Source organism: Rhopilema esculentum, chromosome 6 (genome assembly GCF_057945365.1).
Source record: "Rhopilema esculentum isolate cy_ngs chromosome 6, ASM5794536v1, whole genome shotgun sequence".
Classification (NCBI taxonomy): Eukaryota; Metazoa; Cnidaria; class Scyphozoa; order Rhizostomeae; family Rhizostomatidae; genus Rhopilema; species Rhopilema esculentum.
The window spans coordinates 13,211,178-13,238,046 of record NC_142820.1 but is presented as its reverse complement, the minus strand read 5'-3'; the positions used below and the strand labels follow the sequence as shown (position 1 = coordinate 13,238,046).

Here is a 26,869-nt window from a genome sequence, read left to right as displayed (position 1 = left end):
TTGTCCGCTCTTTCTCCGAAGGACTGAGGTGCCAATGCATGCATCTTCGAAAGTATTGTCATATTTTGTTTGCTATAGCTCAATATTTCCGAACTTTTAAAAATTTGCGGAAATAATGCCTCTCCGGCTCCGGCCGGTGGTTAAAAAATATCAAATTGAGGCTATTTGTGAAATTGAGGCCATTTGGCCTAGCCCTCGTGTTGGCGTTTTGCAAGAAGCTTGAATGTATCTTCTAACCTGAAAGCTGAAACGGAGTGAGCCATGTTGAAGACAAAGGTTTTCATTAAGAAAACCAGAAAAGGAGGTATTGTTAAAATCGTCAGGGAACATTACTTGAGAGATGATGTAGGCTGTGGCGCAGAACAGTGCGATACTTGTGTTTTGAACAAACGAGCTCTGTCAAAGAATCCTCAATCGTTCTCGACTTTGTGCGATTTTCCACATTATATCTTGCCAGACACAAACGTGGTCCTTCGACAGGTATAATTTTTGATCTATATTTTTGTCAAGGGATATTTGTTCAAATCAGTAAGATTTTCTTCTCCGAAATCATCGAAAAACCCAACTAAAATTGAATTATAGATTGTTCCAAGTTATCTGGTTATTTATTAGGAGACCCTATATTTATTAACATTTGTCGAGTTAGACAAATGGTTTAATCGGTGGGACAAACGCTGAATCGCCGAAGCCGCAATCGTTGTAAGTTGCAACTCTCGAGTTTCACATTGAAGACATCAAACAACTATTTAACTAGCTCTATTTGTGAGTGTTGTCATATTCAGTTTCTAGCTATATCTATGTGCTACTGTACATAATCCAATACACGGGTATTACACACAATTTGTTAGTCACTAGTGGTTAGTTGTTAAATAATAAAATTTACAATATTTTACCCATGCTGCTAAAAAGATTAATTGATCGAAATTCAACTGAATAAGTGCAATGAGAGATTATTTCATACCCAAAGCAGAGGCGGATCCAGACTACAGCAACCTATGTAGAAGCATAAGTCAGATCTTTAAAACAACAAAATAAAATGGAAACTATCATTGTTTTAATCAGTAGTTTCTTTGGCAAATTCTTTAGCAACATCCATCCTAGTTCTGCCCCTGTTGATACCAACAACACTGCTGACCAACGCTGCATATATTTTGCTGACTCTCTTTCGGCCTCTGCACAGAATAGTTGAGTGGCAATTCTTGGCATTTATCTGGTCCTTATTTTTTGAATCCAGAAACTTGTTGGCACTTTTTGTTTGACCTATGCAAATGTCTTCTAAGCCAATTAGAGTGTACCTCACCTCTGCAATCTTTTGTGCGAGCATGGGTGAGATTTGGTTTATCATCCCTGCTTCACCCCTGCTAAGGTAGATTTTGGAATTGCAGGTAGATTTTTTCTTCTCTTTGCAAATCGTTTCCTTAGATTTCTTTTTGGAACCCCTATTCAATATTCAATGGCCATTACGTCTTGATCAAGTTGACTAGAGAGGCCTTGATCAAGTTACAATTTGGATGAAAACATGAAGCAAAAACTAGAATTTGTCAGTCTTAACAATCCATAAACTTTATTAGATGACTTTTTGCACCTTTTCCAGCTTTGATTGGTTTCTGGAGCTAATTTGAATTTTTCTGTAGTCATTCATGAATCTATTGCATCAGCCAGGAAACTACTACTGTTATGTTTCAAGTTGTGAAAAAGTGTATTCTAAAATATCGGAGTTGATATTTTTAAATTTAATGCACCCAGAATTCTCTTTTTCAAGTCTGTTTTGAGTTTCGTTTTGAGTTAGCTTCTGCAATAAGTGATATTTTTACATATATGGAATGCCTTGAGAGTTTATCTGTTATCTTGTATGCACTTATTTCCCAAGCATTTTTTATTTTTCTTTAAAATTTGTAACATACTAGCTATAAAGCTAATTATATGTGTATTAAATATCTATAAAGCTAATTAAAACTAACTAAATCTACTCGACAAAATAAATCTTTTCTAGCATTTTTTGTAAATTTTGAAAACAACTGATGCAAATATATCATATATATTTGATATAAAGATGCTTTTAACAATCGTTGCAGAAAAACATCTTTCAGATTGTAGTTTAGTAGGTGAATATTATCATTTTTGGCAGTATTTTTAGATGCTCTTTTAATATTCATAATTGGGCTACGAAGTATGGTCTCTCAATTTAGCTTTTTTCTTTTTTTCTCATATGAAATAGAGTCAGGTTACACAATTTCAGTAAATTGATTAGTATGATTTTTACTTTTAGCTGGATGTGCTGGAAGATAACCTAATTCAAAATGTAATTCTCCTTCAAACAGTTTTAGATGAGGTGCGTATTATTTTGGGTATGATTATCATGATATTTTTTTATTATAGGTTTCTGGTAATTTTCATGTTTTCTTTATTGATGTTTTGCAGACTGTCATTTTTTGACTCTGAAGTAAACATGGGGGCAGCTCTAACTTTGACTTTTACCCTTAATACCACTTTGTTTATTTGTTTGTAACCTTATATTATTTCAATTTTGTTTCTAGCTATGCATGTATATATGCATATATACACATATAACTAATCTAAATTGAATCTACTGTATAACAAATGAAATAGAAATAACTAAGGAAATAAATACATACATGCATAAGCTAATATTGAAAGCAACTTGAATATGAGTGGACAAAATTTACAGGATATCAATATCATTTTGCATTTACAGCTAGGACCATCCCATCATTTTATCATACGTTTGAAGCTGTTAAGTTTGGCAGTTGAGTTTAGTTCATTTGGCAGACAGTTTCAGATCTGAGGTCCCATGGCTCTTGGAACTGAAAGTTACTTGGTTTAGTCAAAAATAATTTAAATTGTTGGGATTAAGAGAAGGATATTTGGAGTTCTTAAACTAAAAATGCTATGCATAAAAGGTGGATTTAAATTTTTAATGGTCTTGAATATTTCGATACAGAGGGTTCTCTGATGAGCAACTTGCATTGTAAGATTTTCATCCTGCAAAAATTTCAATTCATTAAGCAAACTGTTACATGCTCTTTGAAGAACTGTTCACTTTTGTAAAGTTGCTTTTTTGTAAGTTGCTTTTTTGTAAAGTTGTTTTTTATCATTCTTGGTTGCATGCCTGTAATCAATGTAAATTGTTTGATTTAGAATATTTTATCTTGTATTAAATGAATATTGTTAGCTATTAATTTGATAAAATCAAAAGTAAATGAACAGCATATTTTTTTAAAATTCAAGATCGTCACTCAATTTACTGTGCTTTTTTTCTTTCTAAAAAAAATCAGGTAAAAAGTCGAAGCTTTGTCACTTACAAGAGGATCAGAGAAATTATTGAAAGACCAGACAAACATTTTTATGTATTTTGCAATGAACACCATTGGTATGTATTCTAAATTTGCCATGTTTTGTGGTGCAAAAAAACGATTCAGATAGAGGAAATTTATACTAATAAAATTCTAATGGTCATGTTTCAACAATATAAATTGAATATTTTAAAACAGTTATTCAGTGTCTCAGGGTCCAAATCATTATCAATGATCATTAGTTCTTCATTCAACAGTTCTTCATTAAGGTTGTCTTTGTCATCATGTCAGTTTCTACTTTTCAAACCACACTTTATATCTGTTGATGTTTTTTACATTTTGCTCTTTGCTCAATCATAGTTTCTTTTTGCAGGGAAACATATGTTGAGAGATTAAAAGGGGAGACTCCAAATGACAGAAATGATAGAGCAATAAGACTTGCTGCAAGGTATATCAAAGTATCTAAATTCAGATTAATAGAAAGCATTAAAGACCCAGGCAGTTTGGTATTTTCATTTCACTTCACGCTTTTATATCCTTTACATAATTCATTTGGTTAAACTATTGTTCTTTGCAGAATTTTCTTAACAAATTCATTTCTAAAGGTTATGACGTCTATATACCTTTAAGAAATAAGAAAAATGTTGTATTGTAGTATGCTTTGACAGATGTTTTGTATAGCCTACTGAATTTTACTTTAACCTCTTGTTTTACAGATAAATTTAGGGCCGTAATGGTACATTTCCGTATTATCACCATCCAGTACTTCTGTTTATAGCTAATCATTTTGCTTTTAGCTGGTATGACAAACATCTTGAGTTATGCAGCTTAGAAAAGGACTCCACTGACAGAGTGTCCATTGTGCTTTTAACTAATGACATTGCAAACAAAGAAGCTGCTATTTCTGGAGGTATTGAGGCTTATACAGGCAAGTTATATACTTATTTTTTGTTCTTTTTAAGGCTTATTTTAGAGAAATAGGAGGAGAGTTCCACATTCTATTTTTTGGGTTTATAAAGCATATTTTGCTTTTTATGAAAAGTTGCTTTGATATATGAATTTATAAAATGCAGTTAATAAAACACCGTTTTTGTTATTAATAGAAAGCTTTTTTCTTTCTTTTATTTAGTGCATACGTATATCAAAAGCATTACTGGGAGTCCTGACCTATTTGAGAAACTTGCACAGGCAGATGACAAAGGAAGAAGAGATGTAACGAGATTTGCCTCTTGCTTTTTTCTATTTGTTTTAAAAAAAATTCCTTACTCTGGTACAACATAGCTGAGGATTTCTCTGGTTTATCTTCCAGCCACAGTCTTTATTCTCTGGGTTGGTGTTCTGTCTATTTTTTCTTGTTTTTATCAAATAATAAGTTTGATGAAAACTATTTTGTTATAGGATTCGATCATCAAAGATGGAAAAGTTCTATTCCCAGAGCATCTTTCACTCTCTGAAATTCAAGTTGGACTAAGAACAGGCAAATACTTTCAGGTATTTCAACATTTATCAAATCGCCTTTTTAAGGAGCTTTCTGTTTGCACCAAGCAACTGCGTAAGCCAGTTTTTGGTGGTTGCTCGTTGTATATTAAATTGACGTTTATGCGTGAATTTTGATAAAATGAAAACCCGGTTATCTGTTTAAACGAAACCTTCTGTGCCCTAATGAAAGTTGAAATGATCGAGAATGTGAATGCTGGATGAACCTGGAAATCATATACGGAACTATTCTGTATCACCATGGTTAGTCACCTAAAATTAATTAAGATCGTTTTCTTCAAATTTTTCCGTTATATTAAAGTATTCTTTAATATAAAGATTATTCCTACTGGAAATATTAAACTATTGTTATGTTGAACCAACAATGAAATAATTTTATTGCGTCATTTATTTTTGTTCCAGGGATCTTTCAGTGCCAGTAGGTGAGTCTATTAAGCTTATTTTTACTCAGTTTTGCTCTGATTCTTAAGCGATTGAAAAGCTGGGCACATTCCTTTTGTATATTCCCTTTGTGTAAACAATCAATAAATTACAACGCATTGCATTAAGGTTAAGCTCGTACCATACATTTCAACACACATTCCTTCAGAATAAAGAAATACATAATAGCATCTTGTCTTTCATTTAGAACTTTGGCTTAATTTGGTTAACTAAAAAAGGTGTGACACCCTCTTTAGACCAACACTCTTTGCCAGATTTAAGATAAACTCTTCTCCTTGGGGTAAATAGGGCGCCTTCAAAAAAATTCAAAACTTTCGTTCCAGTGGCGTTATCAGCTGTTAATCAGTGACAAACTTTTGTCGCCCGTAGTGGAATTGTTGTACATGGATATTTGCTTTTATGTGTTCCACCCAAAAGTCAAAAGCCAAACCACAATTTTTTGTCAATGTATGATAAGGGTGCCTCCCTCCCCTTCCCCCGCCCCCTATTAATCCACTTATCGTCTTTTTTTGTAAATTTGGACATTTTACGGTAAGTCCTAATAGCAATATTTGATATGCGTCATGCTTTAACGCCTATCGTGTTCTGTAATTCTTCGCCATCGACCACAATAGATTTCAGTCAACATTACCCTATATGTAAGGTGTAATACATCCGAAGAGTTTTTTTATCTTTGTTTTTAATAAGATTTTCTTTTTTTTTCTTAGGGAAAATTACCTAGAAGGACAAGTAAAAGTTTCCGAAAATGAATCGGTAAGCGGCCTTTAGCTTTCGATCTATGTTTCCTTCAAGTCTCTCTCAAAATAAAGCGACCTCATGTTGTGGAAGTCAAAAATAAAGGGGAGGGGGCAGACCTAATTAATCTGTGTGAGCGCGCGAGCTCGCAGGCACAAAAGTTCATGCTCCTAATTTCTGCAGGCACTTTTCTTAATCGAATTTTATTCACCTTTTTAAATTACAATCATGCTTTTTCTTAATATCTTTTTTGGTATCAATTAAAAGGTCAAATAGAATTTCAAAAGATGAAGTTGTAAGTCTTTTTTACCCAAAACCATTACTCTAATTGCGCGAGTTTGCATATCACATTGTCTATTTGTCCCTTTCTTTCTATTTCCTCTTGCTGAAAGAAACCATTCACAATTATTCGATCTTTCTATTTCCGAACATACCGCATGCCTTTGAGGGGCATATCACTTCACGAAAATCTCGTAAGCCTTTGGCAAAAACCTTTTTTTTTCGAGAAAAATCTTCGAAAAATTCTGCGAAAAATCCTAGAAACCTCTTGAAAAAAGTGACACACCCTCGCGATCCTTTAAGCTAAAGGTGTCGAGTATAGCGTCTAGCAACTAACGCGTTTGTGGGAGTAAGGGAAAAAAAGTAAAATGCAGAGTTGGCATGTAGAACAGAATTACAAGGCTCACCTCCTAGGAATTCACCCTGAAGAAAATTCATACGATTTGCATCAACACAAATTTACGAAGGAACCTGATTGGAATAGAATCTTTCACAGCTAACATTTTAAACTTTGAAATGAGAAAAGGCCCGTGTGATGTCGAGATTTTACAACTCTTGTTAACGAGATGAAAATAAAAAGCTGAAGCTAGCACCCTTGGAAAAATATGTTGTACGTAAATAGCATCAATAGCCTTCTTGATTTAAAGTGAAGCGTTTAAAGTATTGGAAAGCTTTCTTTACTGTAGATGACTTTGTTTGATGAAATTGATAATATCAACACCATAAATCCTCGAATAAGCCCCACGCTCGAATAAGCCCCTCCCCTCGAATAAGCCCCTCCCCTCGAATAAGCCCTCGCCTAGAAAAATCATTTTTGCAAATAAGGCCCCAAGGGCTTATTCGAGGATTTACGGTAAGACTGCTTGAATAACCCAAATCGCCCGTAGATAAAAATTGGGTCACTTCATTCCCTTTCTTATGTACTGATCAGTTTATATCGCTGCGGGGGCGTAGAGCATGTGACACCTCAAATACTTCATGAGATGGTTGTTGGTCATTCGGTCCACAAAATCCTTAGTATAATCGCTGGTCGGTAGGTGAAATGGCACCTAATTTTTTTATCTAGATGTCTTATTCGGGAGATTTTGCTTTTGAATAAGACGCTTTCAGGAAATATTCATCCATGGGTTATAAAAAATGACATTAAAATAACGTGCAAATAAGAGTCGTGTCTTATTTACACGGCTTTTTTATTTCGTTTTTTAAAACCCATGGATGAATATTTTATCTGAAAGCGTTTACGGTTCGCAATATTTTTTATCGGCTATCGCAATGAGGGTATTATAAATTCTGATCGAGCGTGAGTTGAAAATTGAAGTGTCCAACTGGAACCGCTGGAACGTTAGAAAGAAATAATTGGTGGAAATTATAAAAAGCCAGTAAAAGCATTAATTCAGCCCATATGGATCTAAAGTTTCTTGGATGTAGAGGGCAATAGGGAAAAAAAGGATGAGCTTGAAATCTTATTTTTTGAAGACGAAGGAAAACCATCAACTGGAAATTGATATGTATTGGATGTGTAAAACTAAAATAGTATCGAGGAAAGTGCTTCTTGCTTTTTTGAAATTCCATTGGTAAAAAACAAGAATTTTCAAACGTTTGAAAATTTCGGTAAGAAAAACCTCGGTGGCATTAATTTAAGTTTGTGTAACAGTACTAAGTGAAACTCAGTAGAAAGGATAATGAGCCCTAGAGGGAGGGGGGTTAGCATGTTCCTTGACTCCCACGACGGGGGTTATAAGAGGTTATGGGCTCGTTCGTTATAAGACTTCCAGTTGCTGTTCCGGGCTGGAAAATGTCCGGCAGCGGCGCTGCCAGGAAATTTTTAGCACAAATTCATTGCAGGAATTTGTTGCTCTTTGCCAGGAAATTTTTAGCGTGAAATCTCCATTGCTTGATTTTAAAATTAACATTAAATTTATGGTGCTCTCTTTCTACGGAATGCTGTTTTCTTGTGATATACATACATACTGTATAATCATCAGGTCTGTTACACCAAATTTCCGGCAATTCGGGCATGATTTTCAGCTACTAATTTAATTTAATCAAGCTTAAACAAATTTCATTTCTCTTTTTACATTAGCCATTCTAGATAAGTAAAAACACTTAAAGACAGCCAATCTTGTTACATCAAGTATATTGAAGGTGAACATGTCCCAAAATCTGTTTTGGATGTGTCCATTATTTTTCACACTTTTCTACTGGCATTTGCATACATTTTTTCATGACTAGCTTAATGGAATGTTAGCGTTTTGGGATACAATCTTTCATATTGTTTGTGCCTGTATTTTGGACTTCACAAAGAAATGAAGTTTGAAAATTTGTAAGCGATTTGACCGCAAAAATCATTCCGGGTGAAACGTTACCCCCCTACTCGCCAATCACGGTCAAATCCCTTATAAAATCTTCATGTCGTCATAAAATCAATATTGTGAGCAATATTATAATGAAATCTTCCAAGTACATCAAAATCCTTGCTCTCAATCCGAATCTGTGGTCAAAAAATTTGGTACAGAAGAATTTGAAGAATTTTTCAAAATGAGGTCGTAAGTTGAATTGGTGTATTCTTACATGTTGTATGAACTACTAGATTTGATGATAAAAATGAGCAGCAATCAGGAAACCCAGAGCAAAATGTAGGATACATCAACACTTCAATATTATCTAGTTTGCTTGTACTGATATGAAATTAAATCAAAGTTATGATAGATTTTCAGATCTACTAACTTTAACTTTGAAAACAAACTATGAGTATTATGCTCGATAACGTTCTCCTTGATCATCTAATACAGCATAAACAAAGTGATTGTTGTTGGAAAACAAATCAAGCAACTTAAAATATCACTTTCAGTGACTGGAAACTTTGTCGAAGCTTCGCAGGAAACTGCGATCACTTTGACCACTGGATTACAAAGAACCTATAATCTATTGTGGTTAAGTCACTCCCAATTTACGGTGCTCAGGAAAAATCATTTTGTATAACGTCTTGTAAAAAGTTAAGATTGGAGTTATTGAATAAAATTCCCCAGTTGTGACTGGAAATAGGCCAATTTGAACATGCATGCGTGCACGTGCGCGTGCACATGTCTGTTGAGGTTGCCCAATCAGTGCCGCTTGCCTATAGAAAAATTACAACTGGACTCAAGGGCAAAAATTACTTCAAAAAAAATTCTTCTGTCTTCACAATAGCGGCTTTTTCGTTTTTCATGTAAATTAATTCCAAAGCTGCTATTTTTGAAGGTAAATTAAGCAGTTGAGCAAATCAAAGTATGACTTTAACCATCTTTAGGCTTTTCTTCGCTCAAATTGAACTCAGCAAACTGTTTTGAGCTTGTTTGCAACATCCCCAAGTGTGAAGACATTCCCAAGTGTGAAAACATTTTGTCTAATGATCAATGCTACATAAAACATCAACTTTATCCTTTAGGTAAATGTCATTTGAGAAAGTTCTCTAGGTTTGCTGTCTGCAATTTTTTCTGATGGGAAATTCCTACTTAATCGGGAGTAATTTGCCAGCAGTTTAGGATTGATGTCGTCAATATTTTGATGACTGTACCATTATTACTAATTTATTTTCAGATGATTTTAGGGTCACATCGGTGCGGACGACAACAGACCTCTGCTCTTAAATGTAGACTGCAGCTAAATTTTCCCAGGCCACCTGAATGAAACATTAACAACTTTTTTCATCCTCTTTTTATCTTCGTAATCGAAACATACTATACCAGAACATTGATTTTATGATATTGTTATATTGAAAATTCTTGAAAATAATTCTTATAAACTCTCTACACTCGTGTGTCCTAGTTTTACACTTTTTCTAAAGTGTAAATTGTCGCGAAGAATCAGAGTGCTAGTTTTATTCGACTAATTGAGGTTGGCATAATTTTTTGAATCAGAAGACAAATCTGAAACCGAGGAAGTCTTTCTACTAATATTTTTCTTCACAACTTTGATAAAAACGCTCTCAGCATTACCTTGAACATCATTTTACCACAACCCAACGATTTTTAAGAAAACGTTGCGCATTTCAGCACGTGTCCATGGCTGCTTGCTTCCTGTCAGCGTTATTCACCCTTTTTCAAAGCGATTCAAGGACGGTTTATGCGAGCCAATAACACACAACACAACCATTCTATTTTTCAATCATGAATATCTTGAATGAACATTTTTGCTAATGCAATGTGTTCCATGAGTCTCGTACAAAAATATGCCTTTATATTAACCAAATCTTTTGTATGAACACTGGAAGCACTAGTGGCGTGACAAACAAAAAAGTGTGATATTCTCAATAGACTTTCGGGTATCAATTTGATATAAACTTTTCTGTATTTACAGTAGAATATGACGTTTTATTGCATTAACAGTGCCTTTCCTGCCACTCATTTGATTCTCTGTAAAGGTTTGAATTCGTTTAAAGGCCTAGCTCACAACATTTAAAGGCCTAGCTCAAATGAAAACAGCACCTTTCAAATTGGCAACGTTAAACAAGACTTAAAAATTGAGCTTAAACTGATGGGACAGTATCTGAAATGCAGATGATTTTAAGGAAGCTAATGTTAAATTGTTTGATTTAAACGTTTGTTTTTATAGACTCAGTTTGGCTATTAGAAGATTGCATGGTTATCCTGTATTTGAAATTATAAGGAAGTGGTTTGTGCTCGAACCCCAAACTTCACACGTTGCTATTCGCTGTTTTCAGTGCTTTCATATTTCCCAAATAGGTTTGGGAACTTGTGAATGCCGAAAAATCTAATTTGATGTCACATTGCTTTTTTTTGTTTTCAGATATTTATACAAGGCCTAGCGAATCTAAACAGATCCGTCGATGGAGACATCGTTGCTGTGGAGATTTTACCAAAAGACAGGTGGATGAAGCCGTCTTCAATGGTGGTTGAGGAGAACGAAGAAGAAAGCGAAGAGACGCCAGAAATAGTTAGTTTTCCTCAGTATTTATTTCCATTTTTGTTTAGAGCCACTGTTATATTTAAAATGATTTTACCTTATCTGGTGTCTTCATATTCTGAGGGCCAATTTTTTCGGTTCCTGAAAATGGAGATCTCAGCAACATAAAATGGTGCACAATACTTTTTTAATCATCATTGATGTAAAAGGACCATATACGTATAAAAGTTTTGGGTAATGAAGGCACTGGGGTATCTTGCCAAAAGGAACTCATCGAGACTTTTGGAAACTTGCTTTTCTAAAAGATCTCTGGTGTTGTAAGGGAACATATTGGATAAACGGAACCTATGGGACAGATGGAGCATGCAGGAGGTGGATCTTTTGGTACCAAAATACGTACGATTAGACGTGGCACCTATGTCACAGTGACGCTAAAAGTGCCATTCTGACCCTTATTTGGTCGCTTTTGCACTTAAATGGTCACGAAATTAGCACTAGAGACAGATGGCTGAGGCGACCTAAAATTTGCCCCATCATGTGGTCTAGAAATTGCATGAAGCTTTCGATGGTTTACCTAGCTTTGAAGCAACATCTTCTGGATAGCATGTGCCAGAACCCGTGCCAGTAGGGTCAACAAGTGCCAATAGGGCTAAAACCCTCGAAACACAAATGGAAATTATGAGACATGGCACAAATTGAAAAATTCAATGTAACACTGACTTCAAAGTAAAGTCAGAAGGAGCTTACAAGTAACAAATGTTTTTATTTCTTAAACTGACATACGGTACCAGTGAAAATATAAGACGTCGTTTTTAAATAAGGGTAACTAATTCAAAGGATTGTAACTTTTGCCATATGGAATATTCCAGTCAAGAATTCAAACAAAATTCCTTGTAAAGGCGATTGGAATTTTGATATTGGGTAATGGGTTGCTCCCTGAAATGACGTCACGTCGACTTGTTGTATGCTATTATGTACTTATTATAGAACGTTATTGAAATGTTGACTTTGTGGCAGACTCGAATTATGTACTTTTGGCGTTTCAGTAAGCTTGAAGTGAATTTGGGTCCAACTTTTATAGCATTCCCTTTGGGGTTTATACTATTGTAGAAACCCAGTAACTACTGAATCATTATTAGGTACTCTCCATCAAATATTCCGTCAGAGCTATCTGCTCCAATGGTTATCTGCCTCGAGCTTCAAAAAAGCTTTGTGAAGCTATGTTTTCGGATCGTTCGGATTAGGGAAACTGTTTTGTATGCATGCGCAAAACTATTTATGTGAAACATCCAGGTGTGTATCGTTTTTAAGACCTTTTTCTGCTGGAGAGGATAGCGGTAGTGTCAGCTGTCAAAAATTGGAATAACGGTGTATAAAATTTGATCTCTGATTGAGCCCATTCATGGACTTTCGTTCAAAAGAAAGTCCAATCTGAGATCTTTTGTCTTTATTCAGCCAGATTCTGTAGATCCAGGGTGGCGGCCCTCTTGAAGCCTTCACGGTCTAATTTCAAATTCAAGTTAGTCATGTAAGCTGATCATCCCTTAGCGTAGTTTAAGGAAAATTCATATTTTTTCCCTTGGAAACAGCGAGGCCCGAAAGCGTTGACATTGGTACCGCTTCTTAACTGATATAAACATGCCATCTGTCGTTCCTAATAATGAGATGGTCACTCGTATAGAGCTAGATATCATTGGGGGACCACACCAAAAAGGGACCTCACCAAAAAGGGACCTCACCAAAGAGGGACCTCACCAAAGAGGGACCTCACCAAAAAGGGACCTTACCAAAAAGGGACCTCACCAAAAAGGGACCTCGCCAAAGAGGGACCTCACCATAGATGGGCTCCGGTCCAATAAGGTCCATGCTTTTCTTAATATTGTATGTAACTTTTTCTGTTACGGCTTCTTCTCGAAGCTCTTGATACTGTTCTTTTCATTTCAATTTATAGATTATTGTATATTTTTATAAACAGAGTGCATATTAGGTTTAATTGATGGTATTTGACTCATTTTTCGTTTATTAAGGTTGATGATGAGACAAAAGCAGATTCCCTTTTGAAGCCCACTGGAAAGGTAAGATTTTTGAAGATTTTACGTGAAACCACGAAACTGTATATGGTGCGGAGAGGAGAGCGTCATTTGATTAAACAATATAAGATACTATTCCGTCTTGTAGCCATGGTTGGATTCTTTCTAATTCTGATGTCATCAAATTTTCTGTCTATTGGTTTGCACTTGCCTAGATCAGAGCTGATGACATCATCCCTAACCTCTTTCTCGTAAATTGTGTCTAAAATTGCTGAGCTTTTCTCTTTGCCATTCCAACTGGCCCTCTGGTCGATGAATGAGAAAGCCTTGCCAAACAAATAAACATCCATAAAACATTACCAAACATCGTTGTACCGACATTGTTGGACGCTGTTCTATGACCTGGCCAAACGAACCAAACAAATGTCAAAACATCTGTGATAGTCAAGCGCTGCTGCACCGCTTCCTACAGTTACTGCGTTTTGTTTACCAAATTTTGACCTTCTGCCCTTGCGTGAGTAAAATGAATGTTTTAAGGGGTGACCGTACGAACGCAACATTGTTGATTAAACACGAAAACAAAGGATATGTTTTATTTGGCAAAACATCGTAAACATCTTAAAACGTCACAAGACAACATAGTAAAACATGGTGGTCAAACGAATAAAACATGTTTTATGCAACAATGTTGGCTGATGTTTTATGCCGATGTTTTATTTGTTTGTCTAGAGCTTAACTTTTTCTATCACAGCATTCTATTTCATTTCTGTCGGCGGTCTGCTTATTGCTAGAACCTCGTCCAGTTTCTTTGTCATTCTCTTGAAAATTATGAGAGGTACTTTGTTGGTGTGACCAAGGAGTACTTTAGTGTACTAGTTCAATTGATTGCTACAATCTTGATCTAAACTGGAAGCGTGGAACAATGCTTCAATTGCTGTTTTATCTTTGAATGTGCTTCGCAAGACAAGGAGATCTTGCTCTCTGCAGACAAGCTGAAGCTTTCTACCCAAAAGCATCGTTGTTTCATTCTAAGCGCCTATTTGCACATGCTCTTTTCATAGGCTAGGTGCCTGGTACCACTGTCCTCGTCAGCTGTTGCAGCAGCACCAAGTGGGTTTCATGCTGCGGGTCCCAGGTGTGACGTGCACTGCAGTCCACCAATCCACTATCACTAGCTTCCATATTTAACCCATAGCTGTGGCTCTTCAATTTGCCAGCGCTCTGAGCCAGGGTGGACTTGAAAGTGGTGAATAATAATCAAGCGGTGTTAGGCGAACTTATTCCACAAAACCAAAACTTCCAAACTGTAGTTTTTTATCAACGGGTACGTTTTTATGCAATACACGGGTTATTTATTACATTTTGCTAGAAGCATTTATTTTCATTTCAGGTTGTGGGTATTGTCAAACGTTGTTGGAGGCAGTATTGTGGAGCTATTTCACCTTCTGGGGATCCAAAGGTAATATTTTTATTTATCTACAATACATTTTCATGCTTTCTTTCTAGGTATTGGATGTTTTTGCATCCGTAGTATGTTTAATTCTACTCCATTTGATTCTTGCAGGGGACCCGTCACCTCTTCAAGGCCGTCGAACGAAGAATACCGTTGATTAGAATCGAAACGAGGCAAGCTGAGAGGCTGATGGGAATGAGAATCATTGTCAGTATCGATGCATGGCCAAGGACGTCAAGGTACCCCCAGGTTGGTAATCTATTTTGGTGGTTAGGGCCTAAAGAATGGCAATGTTTTAATCGTATATCATGAACAAGCTCTAATTGGAGTATTCCTTGAGAAGTCGATTCCGCTGTAGGATGACCTTTTGAAAGCCTGATTCTATTTATAATGGTATCAATACACTGTTTTTCCAAAGCAACATGTCAAGTTGCAAACTAGAAATAGACTTACAACTCAGCTTTTTCGGGCTCCAACTGTAATTTATAGTGCCTCAATGTTCTTCAAGTGAAAATCAGAAGTTTATGTTACTTATTTGCACCGTCTTCCAAATTATTTTATCCAATACCTTGTGTTGTTTCCTTCATCTGTAGTTTCCACACTCTTTAAGACATTTTCATACTGCTTATGGCCTTGCGCTTTACTGGACTCTTATAAGTCATAATGTATTCCTGATTTCTTATTTTAAATTATTCCATGCATCTATCATAATGCTTTCTAAGAAAGAGCATGACCATTTTGCCAAGCTTCACCTTTGATGGTCAGTGGATTTCCCTCTGTTTAGTTACTCCCCTTTATTTAGTTTCTCTTTGATATTCCTTCCATTTACTTTCTACTTTAACCTTTTACCATTAATAATTCTTCAAAGTACTCGAAACAACGCTTATTATCGATAATTCATGTAAATATTTCCATTTTGAATAAATTACTTTGAACATTTTGACAGGGTCACTACGTCAGGATCCTTGGGGAGATCGGAGACAAAGAAACTGAAACCAAAGTTTTGCTGTTAGAACACGACATACAGGACGCGCCATTTAGCAACCTCGTTTTGAAGGATTTACCCGAAATGCCATGGATAATCACCCCTGAGGTAATTGTTCTGATGGGCCTAGTTCTTTTTCATGGGCTTGGTCAGTATTAAAAAAAGTTGTTTGAGTTTTACCATCATTTAACCAATCTTAAACTACCATTTGTATTCTACTTTCTAGTTTTTGAGATTTTGTTTTAAATTTCATACAATTTGCAAACAGTTTACAAAATAGCTTGATTAAAATTAGCTTTGAAAAAGTATTGGCTTTTTAAAACAATTTTCCTTACAGTAAATAGAACTACTATTTGTTCATTTTTCGAATAAATTATTGACAAAAAACTCTATCTAGGATTTGTTAACTTTCAATGGCTTATTAATTAGGATTTGTGAATTTTGTTGCAGGATTATGCCGAGCGACGTGATTTGCGCCAACTTGATATTTGTAGCATAGATCCCCCCGGATGCACTGATATCGATGACGCGCTTCATTGCAGGACGTTGGAGAATGGAAATTTTGAGGTTAGTCTAAAAGTGCTTAGTACAATGGATTTTTATTCATATTTTAGAAAAAATTTAACCTTGTTTCGAAATCGCACCGAAAATTGGAATAATTCGCAGACCCTTAAAGGTCATATGAACCGAAAAACGATTTTCGCATATTTGGTAGAGCTTTTCTCGCTTGTTAAGACGCCGTTTCCCGTTTCTTTCTACGACTTGAACTTTTCTAGATATGGCGCTTGAAAGCCCGAAAAAGTGACCTACAAAAGCGATGCCACTCGAACGCGGTCAGATCAACGCTGTGACGTAATAGGTTTGACACGTCCCTTCGATAGCCATTGGAACCTTTGTCAGTGATGTTGATAAAAAAATCTTGCAAAACAAGATAAAAGCACGAAACTTTGTCAGAATACAGAGTTTGGCACGCTGAAAAAGATAGGATGCATATCTTATCTGGCAAATGCCCCCTTGTGCTATTTTTAGACTGGGGTACTCGATTCCAGGCCTTTGAAGGGGTTTTCCATAAATCAGTTGAAGATCGCGATAAAAGCATTAAACTTTGTGCAAATACATAGTTTGATACGCTGAAAAAGATAGGATGCGAAACCCAGTTGGCAAATTACCCCTTGTGCTATTTATAGACTGGGGTACTCGATTCCAGGCCTTTGAAGGGGCTTTTCCATAAATCAGTTGAAGATTGCGATAAAAGCAAGAAACTTTGTGAAAATACATAGTTTGATACGCTAAAAAAGATAGGATGCGGAACCCAGTTGGCAAATTACCCCTTGTGCTATTTATAGACGGGTACTCGATTCCAGGATTTACTACGGCTTCAAGGCCAAGAACATGTCAAACCTATTCCGTCATTTCCTGTCTTCTCGTCCCAGACCCCGGTATCACTTTTGGTCTCCAAAATTGAGTTTTAAAGTTGATATTTTGGTGTCTTACAGGTATCTTTCGAAAATTTAACCAAGATTTTCGCAATCAGCGCCATCAAATTGCGTAAAATGGCCAATAAAAAATTTCGTTTCATATGACCTTTAAACCAAGCTTTGCTGTCCGAAAAGGGATTATAAGTTGCACATATTTAGTTTTTTCGGCTAAATCCAAGCACTGAAAATTGTTTGTTTTGCACAAATTTTTGCGTGGCCCCGAAACTTGTTAATCTTTGAAAAGTAAAGACCATTCTAGCGGGGCTTTTGTTTTGCTGTAAGATAACCGATTTTAGGCTGGAAGTTCATCTCCGAATTTTGCCCCACTGCTGCTTCAACGCACTTTCATGTACATGATCGGGAGAAAATCTATCTACAAAAAGTAATTTCGATTCATTTTGGTTCATGCCAACACATAGCTGTTCCAATTCTTCAAGGCATATAGACAGCTCACCAAGCAGAATTGATTTGTTTGACTTAAAGCGTTTTATTTCTAAAAAAGGCAATTTTCTATTATTTTCTAGTCTTGATTGTCTTAAAACAATGTATTCATAGGTGTCCATGTGTTTGCCGCCTGCTTCATCCTACTTTCAAATGATCTTAAATATTGATAACCTGCCTTCGAATTCCTGATGAAATTTAACAAATCCTCTCTGAATTTCAGCACCTTATTGACGTCTTATTGACGACGATGCAATGAAGACTTTGATATTCCTCAATTTGTTGAACAGGCCTTGCGTCAATCGTTATCTTGCCAAATGCACGCTGTTTGTAGCGACTATACATTTTTTAATTAAGTAACGATCATTTTTGACAGGTTGTTTCAAAGCTAGAAGCGTCGTGTTTAGCATGCTCATGGCACCCTTGGTGTTGTTATTGCGTATTAAAATCAATGATTGCATCTTTGCACAAGTATTAAAAACAATCCATATCAGTTGCCAATCAAGCAATTAAACATTCGATTTATGCGTTTTCCAAATTAGATTCCTTCACTTAAATGTGCTAGAAATGTTTAACATTTGCTGAAATTCACACCAAATTATCAGATTTCTTGAAAGAACTGTCCCATTTCATTTCTACAGTTCAGTTTCGTGTTAAGCAAAAAAAACAGTTCAAAGCTAATGAGGATAAAAATGATTTTTGCTTTTCAGATTGGGGTGCACATTGCTGATGTAACCCACTTTATAAAGCCCGGAACCAACATCGACATGGCGGCGGCTAAGAGAGGAACATCAGTTTACCTTGCTGACAGGGTAATTTTTACCCAACAAGCTTGTTTACATCGCTGGCCTTCTCCGATAATTTTACCAAATATCCGAAACCTTACGAATGAAACCGTAGAATTTAGTAAGAGATTGAAAGGGAAATTTTCTCATCCAGAAGAATCATTCCGGATCTTAGTTTTCTTTCTGTCCGGACAACCCTCTTCGTGTTTTGCTAGTTTATCAGAAATGAACCTTTATCGTGGACGATATTGATGAAACAAGACTAAATGAAAGTGAAACATTGACTGTAATTTTCAAATGATGCCATTTTGGCTTTTCCTTTTTGCTGAGATACCTAAAACGTTGATGGTTGGAAGTTTTGGATGGTTTTGACAAAGAAGATGAAATTTAGAATATTTAAACTTCTATCCTCTTTATCAAATTTGCCTCATCTATTCACACGAAGATTGGATATATTTTTGATTTTCTAGTTTCTCTTGGCCCTTGGCAAATCATTAAGTCCTTTCAGATGCTTAACCGATGACTCTATCGTCGATGCTAATAATTTTATTTAGAATTTTTGAAAACTTACAGTACTTTAAACTATATCTGGAGTTGGACCCTATTTTTTACAATGTTTGTTTTTCATAATGACGTACAAGTTTATCATTATTCATTTATTTCAGAGAATTGACATGATTCCAGCTCTGCTCAGTTCGGACCTCTGTTCTTTGAGATCCAAAGTGGAAAGGTATCCTTTTATTTGATGCTCAAGGGAGGGAGGGGTACTGCTCAATGGAGGGGCTCGTGATGCTCAAACGGGGGGGGGGGGGGGTGGTTTGGTAATGCCCAAGAAGAATGGCTTGTAGAGCTCAAAGGAACAGGCATATAATGTTCAAGTGATGATGCCCAAGGGAGGGGTTTCTAGTGCAAACTCAAAGCTAAATGTCAATTAAACGTAAGTTTTTCTATTTCATCAGCAGAGCACTCAGCATTAAATGCAGGTGTTCAGGGTGATTTCGGCAGGCAATATTGTCAGCATGGTATACACAATTTAAGTTTAAGTATAGGTTTTTAAAAACATTTCCTTGGAATCAATCACGCGTTGCGTGCTTTCCATAAAGTGAAAAGGATTATCTGAAATGTTTGTATAACATTGTGGTATGAATTTGACAAGATTGTAGACACAGTTATAAATTTAGTTTAGGTTTAACGCTTGCATTTTATCTTTAGGTTTGCATTTTCTTGTGTTTGGGAGCTGACACCAAATGCTGAAATCGTGAAGACAGAATTCTTTAAAAGTATTTTAGCTTCCAAGGTATGACTATCAAAAGAGCTCATAAAATTTCGATTCTATTTTGCATGAAAACGCGGTTCTTGAATTTCTTCACACTAACACATTATTCACAATTTAATAGCAGAAGTTTTTGTCACCAAAAGTGTGCCAAATAACATTCGTGATAGGAACAGTTAATTGTTTGGTTTATGGGCAAAGACACTGGCAGTTCCTGCCACATGAAGCTAAAGAGTCGTTGCACACGAGACAATCATTACCGATTTTTTAAAGAAGAAGTAAAATTTCAGCTGTAAATTATGGGAACAATCCACCTCAAGGCTATGTTTTTATAGCTTTAGCTAGTATTAATTTAGCTCATATTGTTTGTATAGCTGACATCATCTTTTGTACTAATAGCCTATCGTTATTGTAAATTGCTACATATAGTATACAAAATTATTATACTATTCTTATGTAATATATACTATTGGCGTTTTTTTACGCCGATTTCACCGAGTATTTATTTTACCTACATGTAAAATAAAAGTTGATAATATTTCAGGCTTCATTGACATATGCTGAGGCTCAAAACATTATAGACGATCCTTCAAGAACGGATAACCTTGCTGCTTCCTTACGCAACCTGAATTCATTGGCAAAGATATTGAAGAAGGGTAGACACGATAAAGGGTAGAACATTTCTTTCATTTTCCGATAAAGAAGCGGATTCTTTTGATTGTTTGACCCATCAGTACCAATTTATCAGTACCGACTTATCAGTCGCATTGGTTTGGGATAAACAAGTTAGGCTTCAACCAAGCGCCTTGCTATGAAATTTCTTGAGTATTTCAATCAGTTCTATTGCGCATAAAGTCATCTAAGTAAAATTTAATCGAAGCATATTCAATGGTCCTTGTGGATTAACAAGAAATGCACTTATCCAACTGGATCTATCGTGTAGACCTTTCACATTTTATCACCAATTTGTCTTCACTAAAAGCGTTTTTACAAATTTTGTTAATGAATTTTTTATGCAAACTGTTTAAGTAACTCCTAATTCAATAACTCTCTTTCATTCTAGAGCCCTAATTCTTGCGTCTTCGGAAGTTCGATTCGCCTTGGACAGTGAGACCCATGACCCTATCGACCTAATCACGAAAGAACACATGTGCGTATTTCGTTTTATTTTCTACCTAGCTTCCTAAGGAAGGTTTAGGACACTGAGAAGCTATGCTTTTCGAACAGTGTCCTGGACCTTTCTCTCGATGTGCCCATGCCTCGTGATTCCTATGCCTGGAATTCCCCTCACTCTGGGTGAAAATTTGGTCATCTCGGGGACTTCATCCACAGGCCCTTTGATCTGCAGTCTATGGCCCTAACCACTGGGTTATCCTAACAGTACGCTCACAATTCTGTTCGTTCCTGATGAGTTAACTGCAAGGTTTTCTGTTCATTATGGGCATAATCTTGTTCTTTGTTTTTCTTACTTTGTTATTCGAGTGATGATACCGATTATCTTTCCTCAATGTTGTTAGAAAGTTTTACCCTATTATATGCTGTGCTACATGACACCTACATGAAGTAGCTACCTTTGCAGTTTTAAGGGCGACATTGTACAACGTTTGATTTGAAGGGAGATCCTAACCGATTCAATTAAGCAAATTTGTGGACGCAATTGAATTTTCAGCTCAGGTAGAGAGAATTGATTCGATAGAGTAAATCTAACAGGAGTTTGCCAAGAATTATTTTCATTGTTTGATAAAGATCACGACTTTTTTAAACTTTGCAAAATTTTCATGCCACTGGAAGCTTCTGCAATGTTCCGTAGGGTACTAAAATTTTTAATTGCTCCAGGACTTTTTGTTAGGCCTTTGTTATAAGTCTTGCAGAAATTTTATGCTTATTATGCTTTTTTAACAGGGAAACGAACTCGTTAGTTGAAGAATTTATGTTGCTGGCAAACATTTCCGTCGCCAAGAAGATATATGAATGCTTTCCGCAATTCGCCATTCTCCGAAACCATAGGCAACCGCCAGCCAGCTATTTTGAGCCATTGATCAAGGCTGGTGAAGGGAAGGTAAGAGATTAGATATGAAAAAAGTCACCTTACTGATTTTTGCATGCATAAAGAATACTGAATTTTTGTCCTTGCCCTTTTGCAAAAATTTCTATTGCATGTTAAGGTCTATAATGCATGTTAAGGTCCATAATTTTCCACAAGGAAGCCTTTAAAGTGAAAGGAAAGAAAGAAAAGGAAAGATGTGTTTTTTCATGGAAATGGTGCGAATTTGGCCTAAGAATTTGAGTTCTAAACCTGAACATTATGTGAAGGAAAGTGATGTCCTTTCCTTGCTTGTCTCGCATTTTTTGTAGTAGGAACGATGCATGATCAGTTTCAATTGAAACATTACTATGAAGATCAGGTAAATGTTGGCTTTTCCCTAAAGCCTGTATTGGTCACTACCACCCGCTTATTCTTCTTTGCTTCTCAGAGTATTTGTTTTTCTAGCTTTTAACTATGTTCTTTATGCACAGCCTGAATTTTTTTAAAGAAAGACGAAAAGCTGAGATACTGTTTTTATTCAATATAAAGTGACCTGAATGATTATTTTTGATTTTACAGAACCATAAAATCGTCGTTGAGACGGGCAAGTTGTTGCAAGTTTCTTTGGATCAGCTTAAGAGTGATGACCCCTTCGTAGACACCATGTTTAGAATTCTGACTACTCGCTGCATGACGAGGGCGTCCTATCTTTGTTCTGGGACAGAGACAGAAGAAAATTTTCACCACTTTGGATTGGCCACGCCAATCTACACGCATTTCACGTCCCCCATCCGGAGGTAATTCGGTTTTTGCTGTAGTTTTCTCAATAGAAACTCCATTTTCATAGATCTCTGTGTACATATCATCGGCTATAAAGTGATTTAAGGCTCCGTGCTGAAGCCTTTACTATTTAATAATTCTATCCAGGATCTTTTCTATTGCTGATGGTACATCTATATCATAAGAACATGGATAATGTTGCTATACTGACCGTTCTGAGGTTGATAGCCCCAGTATCAACAAACGGGTCTCCATAAACTCCAGAAAAAAATAATGAAAGAAAGCTATTTTATAGCTTTGAGTACAGATAAGGAGTATAAGTATTATGATGGAAGCGTTTTACGTGCCAGAATTTATTAGCTTCGAGTTGAGGTAAAAAATGATCTGACTAAAAGCCCAAATTGAATTACGATTTACGAATAGCGCGCTCCATACCGATCGTATGTGAGACCACTTTATCTTTTTACCTGACAGCAAACCAAGCAGAAGATTTGCTGTTGATTTATTATTCGTTAGCTTCATACATTCTATTTCATTTTTAAGATAATTACTCGTTATGTTAATAGAATGTTCTTTTAGAACTTTTTATAAACCTTATTTTCGTTTTACTCGAGTTGAAGTATAACCAGTCCGAAATACTCATCCGATCACTTCAAACCTCGGCTTCATGGTTTGCCTATTTGAATTCAGGTTTAGAAAGTACTCGGTTAAACCCCAACGGATTTATTTACTGCATGGATAAACAAAAGAGCCAATTTTTGACATAAAATTATATTCAATTTCCTTTATATTCGGAACGTTGCCAAAGGGTATCTCTTTCCTAAAGAATTAAAGATAGTTTACAGTTTAGGCCATGCTTACAGAAGATTTCAATAGGCGTGTGCCAGCCAGAGTCATTTGAGTTTCACGACAGTCAGCTTTATCCATTTTATGTGCCTGTCTCTGATTGCGTGCTTGTTTACAAGGTGACCTCGTTCCTTGCGGATCTTTTTCATTATTTCTCACAAAGCTTCAACAAAACTGACCCTGTTTAACTGGGTTTTGTGATTAGAGAGCTTTGGGAACAACAAGGGAAAAAAATCTGAGTATTTTCGCTGTACCAGATGTCTTTTTCCAAGTAATGACTTGGATGGTCATTAAATATTGATCTTCGCGATGAATAAATCTCTTTATTGTTCTAGGTTTAAGTATCCCAATGTAGTAAAAACTGGCGAAATGCGTAGTTTTAGATTTTTTTTAACCCGTTTCTCAATATACACGCTTTTCCATAGAAACGAGCCCGTTTATATGGTATACTCGTATAAATCGTTTGCTAATATGAATTAATCATCAGAAGAAAAACATTCCACTAACTATCTGAATGTGAGCTTCGTTCAAACTCAAAACATTTTCGAGCTTTTTACTAAGGCAGATCTTTTGTTTTCCATTCTGTTAGAATCAGATTTAGGATTTCGAGAAAGGAAGCTTTTGTGAGAGCTGAGTTGAACGGTTTTCTCGACTCATATAGAAAGAAAATTTAAGGGAAAAAAAGTTTGCAAAAATCCACTGTCAGATAATTTCAAAATCGGATTTTTCATATATTTTCATGCAAAGTTACTTGAAATATGGTCAGTGCTGTGACAGTACTGCATCAGCATCCAGCCATGGCAATCTTAACCAATGGATTATTTTTTTGTATTTTTTCTAGGTATCCTGACATTCTTGTACACAGACTTCTGGGTGTAGCAATAGGGGCCTACGAGCCTTACCCTTCTCTGCTCAATAAGGATCTAGCACAGGTACACTCATCTTTATTTTCCTTTTAAATATCCATTTTCATCGTTTTGTTTCTTTAATCCTGTTTTCTTCGATGCATCATAGAGCGTACTTTGCAGGTTTTCTAACCCTGCATGATTAATTCTTTCTAATCTTTCTAAAATAGATAGCAGTTTAATATTTTAGCAACCGTCGTGTGTTTTAATTCTTTTTTGGTATGGTAAAATCGTGTTAATCACATTTTTTTGTTCTATGCTATGATTGTTCTCGTACATTTTCAATCAGGAACTCTGCCAGCATTTGAACTCATGTCACCTCATGGCTCAACGTGCAGGAAGAGCCTCGATTCAGCTTCACATGCAGGTAGAGCATTCAAAGTTTTTTTATCCTTCCATGTAGATCAACCCTTTTTAAAATTCACTTGCTTTTTTCCTTTGCTGACTTTTCACGGATATTCACCGAAGATGATCTTTTGGAATACCCTATGAAAACAAGAACTATTCGGTAGAATTTTTTGCAAGTTGTTATTTGTGATGTTTGAAAAATACACAATATTACGCGAGCTTTGCATCAAGATTTTTTATTTTCGTAGATATTTTTCAAGGATCGGGCTGCTGAAGAAGAAGGCTATATTTTATCTGTTCGAAAAAATGCTATCCAGGTTTTGGTACCAAAGTTTGGATTAGAAGGAACAGTTTTTCTTAGCAAGCAAGACACGAAAGAGAAAAGTCCATTTACATATGACCCGGAGGTAATTCTCATTGTTTTTTCTTGAATACCTTCGATAGACGCTTCTTAAACATAGCAGTCAACCTTTGATTGGTTTGTTGCAAGAACCCTGTGTGCTGATTGGCTAAAGCGATTATGAAGAAATAATGGTTGTGTGACTCCTCAACCAATCAGATACTTGTCTGCTATGCTGGTCCTTGAACAAGGTCCCAAGCAACAAGAAGCGACATTGCAGGCCCAAGCTAGAAATTTAAACCACTGATGCTTTTGTTTTCTATTTCAGAATGGAACACAAACGCATGGTGATATTGTACTGCGTGTGTTTGACAAAGTCGTTATTAGAATCAGCATAGCAAAGAGAGACTTTCAAAATGACCACATGCAACTTAAACTGGTTTATCCAAGGGTGAGAAGTTTTGGCCATTTTCAGATTTAATCTAAAACTCTTTATCTTATTCTTCATCAGTTATACACTTTGCTCTTATACAATTTGTGACGAGGTAGCAAACAATTTTCGAGTCCCTCGTTAGGAAGATTTTCTGAAATTTGATTCAAAGAGGAAAAGCAAACTATTTCAAAAAATTTATTTCCATGGTTTTATCTAAAGCATGAAAGTACAATCTATGATCCTGTTTAATAAAGACAATTTTGTTTAAAGCAAAATTTCTTAGCTCTAGGCTAGCTTGTACCTTACATGCCTTTTCTACATTTACGATTAGCGTGTGATGTGATCGTCGACAATAATAGTTTACGAGAAAAGGCCAGAAAAAACATCAAAATATTTGAATATTTTGCGCTGCGGTTGACAAACGTTCTTATTTGATGAGGCTGGAGGACTCCGTTGCTTAGTACTCTGTGTATGATAGTCCAGAAACCAATAAAGATTTCTGCTAGAAAATGTTGAAAGGGGATGACAAATGTCCCAGTTATACTTGCAAATTATATGGCGAGCAATTGAGAGCAATAATTTTTAGTCATCTAAACTAATTAGCTTTTTTGAAATTTGCTTTTGATAAAGGCAGAAATTTTTATGGCAAAAATTTGGACATTATTTCATCGCACCTTCAATGAATAAAACCGTATGAGGCTTTTCTGCGCGATTTGAGTTTAACAGAGCAAGTGTTTCCGTAATAACGTTTCACTGTGTTTATATGATTGGAAACTGCTTAAATGATTGAAAATGCAAATGTTCGGTGCTACTTGATCCTTTTAGCATACATTTTAGATGATGACTTTAATTCAGGTGATGGGATAAAAGGTGTTTAAAATCTGATTATAATTTGCCTTATTTCATTGGTAAACCGAAAGATCGTTGTCTTTGCAATTTCCTCTTAAATGCACACATTTAGAGGAACTTTCCTGAAGTTTTGGATTTGATTAAATCTTTTTGTGCATGAATGTTTGACTTTTAATTAGATCAACCGTGAACTAATCGGTAATTTTTTATTTATTTCCTCGTGCCCTGTGTAAGACAGCATCTTGCTCTGATTCTTCTGCTTATTTTCATATCCCTTTGCAAATTCTGATTTTCTCTTGTTTTTGAAGCCGAAATTAGCCCAGGCAAATATGAATTCATCCCATATTTTAAAGCTGACTGAGACGTCTATCATAGTTTCTTTTAACCTCATTCATGACGACTACATTCTGTATTGTAGGTTTCTGGCCTAAGCATCCCTCCCATTGCCGAAGAGGCGATTGAAGATACTGCACCGTCCCGTAAGAAGCTGCGAAGTAAGTAATTTGTCCAGGCTGCTCCAGAAATCCGCGGAAGATGTCCTCGAAGCAAGTTATGGATAAACAAATGACTACTGGAAACTACCGAAGCCAAGTTTTTTTATGGGAATTGGTCAGATTTCATCAAAACTGTCATTTTGTTTTATAGCCTATAAGTAGAATTTGTATGCTTTTTCTTCGTGTTTCTGTCTTTATTACTGCTAACATGAGAAAGACACACAAAATAGAA

General features: G+C 35.9%; 1 protein-coding gene across 1 annotated transcript; it reads left to right on the top strand.

Annotated features, from left to right (window-relative positions):
* The first annotated feature begins 107 nt into the window (after nucleotides 1–107).
* LOC135686398 (exosome complex exonuclease RRP44) lies at nucleotides 108–26,812 on the top strand. The gene is made up of 27 exons (XM_065202622.2): nucleotides 108–480; nucleotides 2,270–2,332; nucleotides 3,297–3,391; nucleotides 3,688–3,762; nucleotides 4,112–4,242; nucleotides 4,444–4,526; nucleotides 4,713–4,805; nucleotides 5,214–5,233; nucleotides 5,960–6,005; nucleotides 11,055–11,201; nucleotides 13,199–13,246; nucleotides 14,592–14,660; nucleotides 14,766–14,903; nucleotides 15,601–15,747; nucleotides 16,090–16,206; nucleotides 18,269–18,370; nucleotides 19,009–19,073; nucleotides 19,556–19,640; nucleotides 20,161–20,288; nucleotides 20,680–20,766; nucleotides 21,519–21,675; nucleotides 22,222–22,439; nucleotides 24,110–24,200; nucleotides 24,463–24,540; nucleotides 24,770–24,928; nucleotides 25,190–25,312; nucleotides 26,562–26,812. Exons 1-27 carry the CDS (start codon nucleotides 262–264, stop codon nucleotides 26,643–26,645), a joined length of 2,868 nt encoding a protein of 955 aa, XP_065058694.2. The 5' UTR covers nucleotides 108–261; the 3' UTR covers nucleotides 26,646–26,812.
* The last annotated feature ends 57 nt before the right edge of the window (nucleotides 26,813–26,869 follow it).

What these genes read in the sequence shown, in the direction of transcription:
- LOC135686398 (XM_065202622.2), top strand. Translation starts at nt 262, where the DNA reads ATGTTGAAGACAAAGGTTTTCATTAAGAAAACCAGAAAAGGAGGTATT. An exon ending in AGGTATTGAGGCTTATACAG is followed by an intron (nt 4,243 to 4,443) that starts GCAAGTTATATA and finishes TCTTTTATTTAG; the next exon opens with TGCATACGTATATCAAAAGC. An exon ending in TTAAACTGGTTTATCCAAGG is followed by an intron (nt 25,313 to 26,561) that starts GTGAGAAGTTTT and finishes TCTGTATTGTAG; the next exon opens with GTTTCTGGCCTAAGCATCCC.